At 40.9% G+C, this 9,373-nt stretch overlaps 1 protein-coding gene across 1 annotated transcript; it reads right to left on the bottom strand.

Annotated features, from left to right (window-relative positions):
• Positions 1-484: 484 nt before the first annotated feature.
• Positions 485-8,691, bottom strand: LOC136626595 (intelectin-1-like). Its single transcript, XM_066601642.1, has 6 exons — positions 8,665-8,691; positions 6,793-7,089; positions 5,354-5,512; positions 1,784-1,904; positions 1,595-1,698; positions 485-637 (listed from the first exon to the last, which is right to left on the bottom strand). Exons 1-6 carry the CDS (start codon positions 8,689-8,691, stop codon positions 485-487), a joined length of 861 nt encoding a protein of 286 aa, XP_066457739.1.
• Positions 8,692-9,373: the final 682 nt, after the last annotated feature.

Genomic DNA, 9,373 nt, shown 5'->3' with positions numbered 1-9,373 from the left:
ATCACTGCAGGTGTTGCCAGCAGCCCATTGCTTTCAATGGAGCTGGCTGTAGCGCAGGCTCCATTGAATTCAATGGGAGAACATCGCGCTACTCTGCCACAGCTGTCACAGCAATGGGCATGCAGCCTCGCTCACAGTTGTTTTTTTTTGCACATCCTTGCAACGCTGTTTTGCGTGCACCTACGTGCGTGCAAAACAACACTCCTGTGAACGAAGCCTTAATCTGTATTTAGAGACGTTATGTTTTTAGTTTCCAAGAATCATAATAACTTCTACACATTACATAATCTGTACTTTAGCTGTTATTTATCTTTGCAGCCTCAAATCTGACAAGTCATTGTCTCAAGCTTTAAACGAAGGGCGGTTCCAATATTTCTGACAGTTAAAATGCTTAAAGATGATCAGTTGAATTTAATATTGTAACACTTTACAGAATCTGTTATTATACCTTATTATGCACTACAATCATGTATATTAAACAGTATTAGCGATAGAAGAGGAGGACAGCTGCTTCAGTTATTTCCTTGCTGGCACTCCATTCAGTTTGTCTTCCATAACCACTCCCATCAAAAGCAGCAAAGTCTCCACACTGCCTGGGGTTTGTTTCTGGGAAGTAGCCTCCTCCTCCAATACAGTGCTGCAAATATAGCAAGTATAAATGAAAAAAATTGCTATTTCATTTGTGAACTTTATTTGTGTAGTAATAACTATATAGTGATATAGGGTTTACTTTCTGGCTTAAAAACTAACCACATGGCGAGCAAAGTGGCAGGAGGAGGTGTTGATCCTCACCTTCAAACTGTAACCACAATATCAAGCTAATTACTGAATAAATTATCTTTGTGTTATTATAATTACTGTTACAAACAGTTATTATAATTATTGTTATAATTACTGTTAGATCATTTTCTTCAGCCTTCTAAAGGTACTTTTATTCCAGTATACCTTGTTCTAGTTCTGAGCACCTAGTCCTTGTTTCTCTAGTCTATCCTTTCAGTTGTCTTGCTCTTTAGTTTCCTAACGCTGTCTATAGTTTGTCCTTTCCTTCCTCTGCTTTGGTTTATATTTCACGATTACTTGTTAGTTTGTTGTCGGGGTTCTAGTACCCTACTGTCATCATCAAAGATCAGATAGGATCATTCATAGGGATAATTTAGAACTACTAAGGGACAGTGGGGTCTGGTGTTAGGGAAATTTGTGTGGAAGAGACACAGGGATAGTCAACGTTCGGGTATGTTCGCACGTTGCAGGTACGCTGCCGATTTTCTGCAGCAAAAAATCCGTACCAGGATATCCTGGGCAAATAGTTCAGATTTTGGTGAAGCTTCATTGCGCATTTTACCCCCTAATTTGAAGTAGAGAAATCTGCAACAAAAATCAGCAGCATAAATTGACAATTTATAGATTTCAAATCAGCAGACTGGTCAATTTGCGCAGCAGATTTTTCCACAGTGTGTGGGATCTCCTAAAATCCTGTCCACAATGCTTGGACTGTAAATCCTGGCAGATTGTCTGCAGCTACTTCTGTTGAGAAAAATCAGCAGCATTTCCAACCCATGTGAACATACCCTTATTGCTAGTTACATGCACTTACATGTTCTGGGTTACATCCTGTCACCTTCATTCCTGGACACAGGGCTAAAGTAGCTCTTTCATTATTAATAACCCGGAACTGCACAAAACCAGCAACAAACTCTTCTGCAAACAGATGAAAGATTTTTAGCCTTACACCATTTTCATGAAGATTATTATTAACTTGCTGTAAAATTAAAAAGGACCTTACTTTGTCCACCTGATGAATAATATGATGCGGTCTTCTGAGCACTTCCAAAGTCATACACAACAGGAATGGCAGGTCCATTATTTGTGAGGCAGGCACCAGCATTATATGCCACCGGGTATATCTGAGAAAGAGTTATACAAATATTCATAATAGTTTAATAGTTACAGATGCATTGGTGAACTGGTTTTTCAGTCTTAACCCTTTCCAATCCACTGTCTGCCGTCTGAAGACATTCTGATTGAAGGCTGTAAACAGCTCCGATGTTGAAAGACGTCCGGCAGGGTATTCTTACTGTAGATTACTGGCCGCTCTGTTGTAGGGGGCCTCTCCAGCATGTCCCATACCACAGTACTGGCTCTAGCCAGCAGATGGCGCCATTGTATAATGGCAGAAAGAGAGAGCCTCCTAGGAAACCCTGAATCCCAAAATTGGATTGCAAAGGGTTAAGCCTCTTTCACTCAAACGCCATTTTAGCACTCTGATAGCCACAATAAAAAAATTGTGGCTATTGGAGCGCTAAATCGTGTGAATGAAGAATGGTCGTGACCAAGTCCCCCCAACAACATTTTCCCCTACCTCTGTCTCATCTTAGCGTTGTTGAGCATATTTTGTTTATCAAAAGAGCAATAAAAATCTCCATCCACCCCCCTCTCCCATCCTGTTTACTAGCCTTGCAAGAATAGACCCAACTGGTTAACTAATATAAACTAACTAGCCACTCCCAGGTGTAGTCTTGTAGCTTGATCTATAAATTTAGTGGTAACCTCATTGGCAAGCATGGGTGTCCTGTATGAAGTGTCCAGGATCAGGTGTCTTATGCAGTCAAATGATGCAGTTAAACAGCGTAGTTTGATAGGGCAGGAGACACTCACCCACATTCACCCACTCTCTGCACCCGCATCTTCAAACTAACCTCCACCGCTTTCCTCAAAATAAGCCTTAACACCTCCAACACACTCCATCCACATCAACCCCTCCCTGCTCTCCTTGCTCATGCAAAGCTCTCAGAGATTCCTCACCTTTCTCAAATGCCTCCAGCCCCCTCTCACCACCGCCAAGAAACACAACAGCCACTCTAACAAATCCCCCAATCCCCTGCTCACCCTCGCTACCCTTCTTCATTTAGCTGCAGGGTACATCTCCCCCAACCCCGACCCACCCTGCACTGCTTCCTGCCAAAATCTCTCCCCCAAACACCCCCCAGTCACTCCATTGGCTACCTATACACTGCAGAACTTAATTCAAACTCATCACCCTAACCCACATTGCTCTCCACTGCGCCGTGCCTACGTGTATCACTTCCCTCCTGTCCATGCATCACTCATTCCACACACTCCGCTCTGCTAGCACACTCAGACTAAACACCCCTCTAATACGAACCTCACATGCTCACCTCCAGGACTTCTCTAAAGCATCACCGATCCTTTGGAATGCTCTACCCAAAAACATCTGAACACTCCCCAATACATGGACTTTCAGATGCGCCTTAAGGGCGCCCACCCACTGGCGTTTTTTTTTCCCCTGCGAAATTCGCAGCATTTTTTTTCTCCTGGGGTCTATGGGACTTGTAATGTTAAAATCGCGATCGCGCAAAATCGCAATTTACCGCGATTTTGCACGATCGCGATTTTAACATTACAAGTCCCATAGACCCCTGCAGAAAAAAAATGCTGCGAATTTCGCAGGGAAAAAAAAACGCCAGTGGGTGGGCGCCCTAAAGACGCACCTCTTCAAAGAAGCATACCAAACCTCCTGATATAGTCCCCCACAATGTGCCCCCTGCCCCTCCCTATGGCTTTCCACTTTTGCCTAATATGTACCCTTCCTGCCCTATACCATCTGCACTACACCCACCCTGTTTGTGTCCTAAAAACTGTATACCACGTTATCATTAAATTGTTGATAACATTGCTGATTCCCCTTTGCTCTGCTGCCTGTCCTGTTCCTTCTGTATCACCCCCACCCCCTTTGTTTCCAAATAATTGAATACCACATGTAACTTTTGTAATTTGTTTTTTATTATGTATGCTCCCCTTGTACCTCGAAAAGTGCAGCAGAATAAGTTGGCACTATACAAATAAAGATTATTATTACTTTTCATGATTTTACCCTGCTAGCTGCAACGTCTTGCAGTGCACTGATGCCGCAGCCCTAAAATCTCTCAGCCACCAGAAAATTAAAGGAAATCCTCCACTGCGGGAATGAAGGGAATCCCCAATCCCTCCAATCCCTTTGCTGTCCAGCTTCAATAGCCTCCCATTGGAGTCTATGTAGTTGCTCGCGTTGTGCCATCAAAAGATAGGACAAGTCCTATCTTTTGATAGAGAAAAATCTGGGGGTCAAAAAAAAAAAAAAAAAAAAAATCGCACCTATTTTGCTATCTTTTGATGTATGTATGATTTTTAGGCGCGTCAAAAAATTGTTCAACTGAAAGAACCAATAGAAAACCACTCTTTTAGATGCTATTTTTTGACGCACCTACACAGTGTAAAAATGAGGCCATAGGCATTAAGACAGGCCATCGATTCAGCTGACAAGTGTTTTTTCTGATTCCCACTTTCCCCCGCCAGCATGCATATGCTTAAAGAGGGAATAAGCCGCTGTCAGACTCTGATGGCAGCATCTTATCTATCCAAAAACAGAAGGATCAGATGTATTGAAATCTAACTGCCCAACCCATCTCTTCCTGAACATTTGTAGCTGGGGAAGGAGTATGGAGTTCATAAAATGAAGTTCATAAAACAGGAATTCAGGTCAACTCACTGTTTACTTCCATAATGCTTGGCAATTACACCATCCAAAGTGTGGAGGTACAGTTCACTTTAAAACAGTCTGTATGCTGATGGTGGCGGCAATTCCCTTAGTACTAGATTTTGCTTCCTAGGCTCGCTCTACCTATCCTTGGAGTTACCTAATTCATCTGATTCTCCAAATATAGGGATAGCAGGAATCAGCTACAACTTGGGCTTATCTCCCTGTGTTCTTAATATTGGGCCTCACATTTACACCACTAGGCATGAGTAACAGGGAGAACATTACATCTTCTTCTGTGAGCTTACCCAATCTGGCTTCACTGTACCCAGGGTGTAGCTTTTTTTTAGAACTTTTGCTTCTCCCATCACTTCTGCATGAGAGTAGATGAAATTACCAACCAGCTTGTTTACTAGAGAACTGTGTCTGCAAAACTGTCCAGCTTGTTAACCCTCTAACTGCTGTAGTGCATGCAACACTTTATTATAAAAAAAACAGCCACTACTTAAAATACATTTGCATTCTAAAAACATTATGAAACCAATATTCAAGCATAATAAAATATTTTTATATCAACATTTCTCATATGGTGTGGAGGTCTTCAGGCCACCAACTGCATGCTTTTGGGTAGAACACATATATATTACTTAGTTGGCTGGTCCCATGGAATTATCGGGTGTGGCTAATCTATGCAAATGCCTTAGACTGGCCTCAAGTGATAGTTGCTTCTATATGCTGAAATGTGATACTCTGTATTGGATATGATACCTCCACTGGCTACACCTAAGATTACAAACAGATACCAGGCTGACCACTCACGTTGTATAGATGGAAGAGGTTTCCACCCTCATGGGAAAAGAAGCCATTGTTTGTGCGATATCTTAATATAGCGTTTTTTCTCCACTTAGACAAAGGTGTCTTGTTGGGAACGTGCCATAACCCCAAGTCTTCAGCAACAATATTAAAATATCCAGGATTCTACAAGCAAATTGTGAAATAACAGACATTCAAATTGACTGTCCAGGATTTTAAAGGTAAGTTAAAACATGACCTACATGCTGTGGATTCTCCAATGTGGATTTCCATGCAAAAAATGCAAAGCTTATTACAGTACTAGCAAACTGAATGAAATACATGAACCCCTTCGCAACATCAGTCAAACATGTATGTTACATGTGTGCAGGGTTTATATAGAGTGGTTTTAGGAGCCAAGCCCACTCCATACGAAGTAGGTGCTAGCGTCAAAGCTGCAAAAAACATCCAACATCCAGCTGAAGTAGCTAGGATAAGACATACGTTTGATTCCAGCCATTAACCTTTGAGGTGCAATGATCCATCTGTCTCCCGAAGAGTTGCCCCTGTGCAGACTCCCAAGTCTGCCATAGATTTTTCCATATTGAGTCTTGCCTGTGGCAAGGCTTAATGTGATGCCAGTAATAGTAATGCAATGTAATACCTGCAAAAAATAATGCAATACTCAAGTATCGCAGTACACTGTACAGGTAAACAAATAATTGCAAGTTCAAGTCCCCCATTGGGACTAAAAAGATTTTTTAATTATTATACAAAATAAAAATGTTTTTGTAAAAAAAAAATGTTTTTCCCATTTTTAACCTAAAAAAATCAAGAGAAAACGTAACACAATCAGAATAGTCATTAGTATTTGATCTGTATGTGACACTATATTTGCTGTCACTGGTTTTCTACAGAACAAATATACCAGATAATAGCAGTGAATGAAAATACTGATGAATTATGGATACATCCTTGTTTTAATCACTTTGCATATCTGACAATGGGCATACGTTTCACACAATATGGGCAAAAGTAGCACATACTTAGTATTTTAAACACAATTGTGAAAAATACAGCCATATAAATAGATATATAGAGTTATATTAGTTCTGTATTACAGTCTGCAAAATATGGACCAAATACAGATGAAAGATACGCTCATCTAAACAGAGCCTTAAATAGATATATTTTTTTAAAGTAATACTGCAAAATAACTATTTAAATTTGATATCACTGACTCACAGAATAAAGTTAACATGTTAATGCTGCTGCACTATAAGACACTCCCCCAAAAGAAGCAATAGTATTTTCTTTCCATTTCACCACACAGAATTTTTTAAAGTTTTTCAGTAGATTATATGGTACATTAATTGGCATCATGAAACCTCTACATAGTCTTACAAAATGCAGACCAAAATGCATATTAGGTGAAATTATTGTTAGCCTTCATTAAGAGCGAGTACCTTGTAATCATCGCTGGTAGCTCCATAAGGTTGTCCAAATGTAGCGTAGTTGGCCCAGTTGTCATCTCCTTTTGGGTTGTTGGGGTTGCTTCCTTCCTGGCTTGACCAGCGATCTCCCGCTGTACATTTCCCATTCAAGTTATTTTCATGGATACTGGCCACCAATGTCCAACCTCCACCATTGGTTGTCATGTCACAGTAGGTCTGGTACTTCAGTCCATCTTCTGTGATCAGGGTGTATATTCCATCTAAGTGATGGTATAAATGAGTCAATCTCTCAATATATAAGCAATGCAGCTAGTAATGTGGCATATTCATGTCACACATTCGCATTTCAAGGTACATGTGCAGGTTTTGTGTTTCGATGTCTGTCTCATCAAGGGAATTCTGGGTCAAATGAAAGAGACGCTAGTCTGTTTAGGGTGTTTTCCAATGGACGTAATTATTCCGTAGGACGCAGCGAAGTTACAGATTTTGTTAAATAGTGAGGATTTTGTTGCATTTTTTAATGCAGAATGCATTCAATGGAATTTTTTGCGTTTTTTTTCTGCAGACTTATTGCAGAACTACATCTCCTGCATGTTAGAAATCTGCAACAACAATTCCGCAGATGTCCTTAGTTCCGCAGCAGAAAAGCTTTTCAACAGCAAAATCTTAGTCTGGTGATTTTGAAGTAAAGACACAAGGATTTTAACATATGCTGAATTCATCACTGCCAGAGTTTAATCAACATTTCAAAGAGTGCAAGGAAATTGTCCATTCTAGTCCTGGACAAAATGCCAAGCCAAGCCAGGGGAGCCATGAGAATGAATTTATGTTATGAACTGTATTTTATGTGACGTACAGAGTGGTAGACTCAGAGCTTAAATGTGAGGGTTAGCCAAGATTTAGCTGATTGAAGCTGGCCAAGGTCGGTTTTAACAAAAATCCTTTATATAGAAGTGAGTTTACTAGGGATGAGCGAGTATACTCGCTAAGGCACTACTCGCTCGAGTAATGTGCCTTAGCCGAGTATCTCCCTGCTCGTCCCGAAAGATTCGGATGCCGCCGCGGGGCGGGGAGCTGTGTGGGAGAGCAGGGAGAAACGGAGGGGAGATCTCTCTCTCCCTCTCTCCCGCCTGCTCTGCCCCGCTCCCCGCCGCAACTCACCTGTCAGCTGCGGCGGCCCCTGAATCTTTAGAGACGAGCGGGGAGATACTCGGCTAAGGCACATTACTCGAGCGAGTAGTGCCTTAGCGAGTATACTCGCTCATCCCTAGAATTTACTTATGTGCAACTCATAGTGAAAAAAGACACATGTTCATCCATCTTAGCCTATTATCCTGTAGTGTTTATCCACAATAATGCAAAAAAAAACCTCTGAGACATAATCCAATTTTCCTCATTTTAGGGAAAAAAATTCCTTCCCAACTACAATCTAGCAATCAGAATAATCCCCGGATCAACAACCCTTCTTATTGTTATACTGAAAAAAGACTTCCAGGCCCCTCTTGTACTCTTTTATTGAGTTTGCCAGTAGCTGGTATAAATTATGGAAGAAATGTGTGCGAGGTCAGACCTTGTGTACATTTCTGTTTAGGCGCACGGAAGTGCAGAGATGTAGCGTGTGCTGAGGCAAAATATACTAAGACCAGTGTTGCAAATGCCAATCTTACTAAATTTCCCACATGCTCTCATCATGTGACTCTATACTTCCTTCAATGCATCCCTTGATCATTTTTGCCTTGGTAGCAGCTGCCTGACACTGGTTGCTTCAGTAAAATGTATAGTTCACTAAAACCCCCAAGTTCTTCTCCATGTCAGTGTTACCCAGTGGTTTCCCATTCAGTGTGTAATTCAGTGACATATATTTTCCTTGACCATGTGCATTACTTTACATTCATCAATGTTAAACCTCATTTCCCAGTTTTCTGCCCAAGTCTCCAGCTTATGCAGATCTATGTGCACCCATATACTGTTATCTCTCTTGTGTTAATTTCTTTACATAGCTTTGTAGCTTTACATAACTAGAAGTAATAATGTCTGAGGAAAACTATGACATAGTGGGAATAACGGAAACCTGGTTTGATGAAAGCTGTGACTGGGTGATGAACTTACAGGGTTACAGTTTCTTCAGAAAAGATTGTAAAAAATGGAAAGGGGAGGGGTTTATCCTTATGTAAAATCCTGTTTAAAGCTCACATTACGTGAAGATATATGGGACGGAGATGAACATGTGGAGTCTCTATGGGTGGAAATACACGGAGGGCGAGCAACAATAAAATCCTCATAGGGTTTTTCTATAGGCCACCAAATATAACAGAAACTACTGAAAATCTATTATTGAAGCAAACAGATGAAGCAGCAAATTACTATCAGGTAATTATTATGGGGTACTTTAACAATCTGAATAAAAACTGGGAAGCTGAAACCTGCGTATCTCATAAAAGTAACAACTTTCTGTTGATTACTAAAGATTATTACCCTACCCAACTTGTACAGGACTCGACTAGAGGGATGGCCATTTTAGACTTAATATTAACCAACAGACCTGACAGAATAACAGGGGTGGAGGTTGGGGGGCGCCTGGGAAATAGTGACC

Source organism: Eleutherodactylus coqui, chromosome 4 (assembly GCF_035609145.1).
Source record: "Eleutherodactylus coqui strain aEleCoq1 chromosome 4, aEleCoq1.hap1, whole genome shotgun sequence".
NCBI lineage: Eukaryota > Metazoa > Chordata > Amphibia > Anura > Eleutherodactylidae > Eleutherodactylus > Eleutherodactylus coqui.
Note: the sequence above shows the minus strand (reverse complement) of the source record. Positions and strands in the feature narration are given on the sequence as shown.

Excerpts from the sequence above, each read along its gene's own strand:
- LOC136626595 (XM_066601642.1), bottom strand. The coding sequence starts at position 8,691 with ATGAGGTTTAACATTGATGAATGTAAA. Across the intron at positions 1,699-1,783 it reads TTATTCATCAGGTGGACAAA|AAGAGTTTGTTGCTGGTTTT; the intron begins GTAAGGTCCTTT and ends ATCTGTTTGCAG. Across the intron at positions 638-1,594 it reads CAGGATGTAACCCAGAACAT|CACTGTATTGGAGGAGGAGG; the intron begins GTAAGTGCATGT and ends CTATATTTGCAG.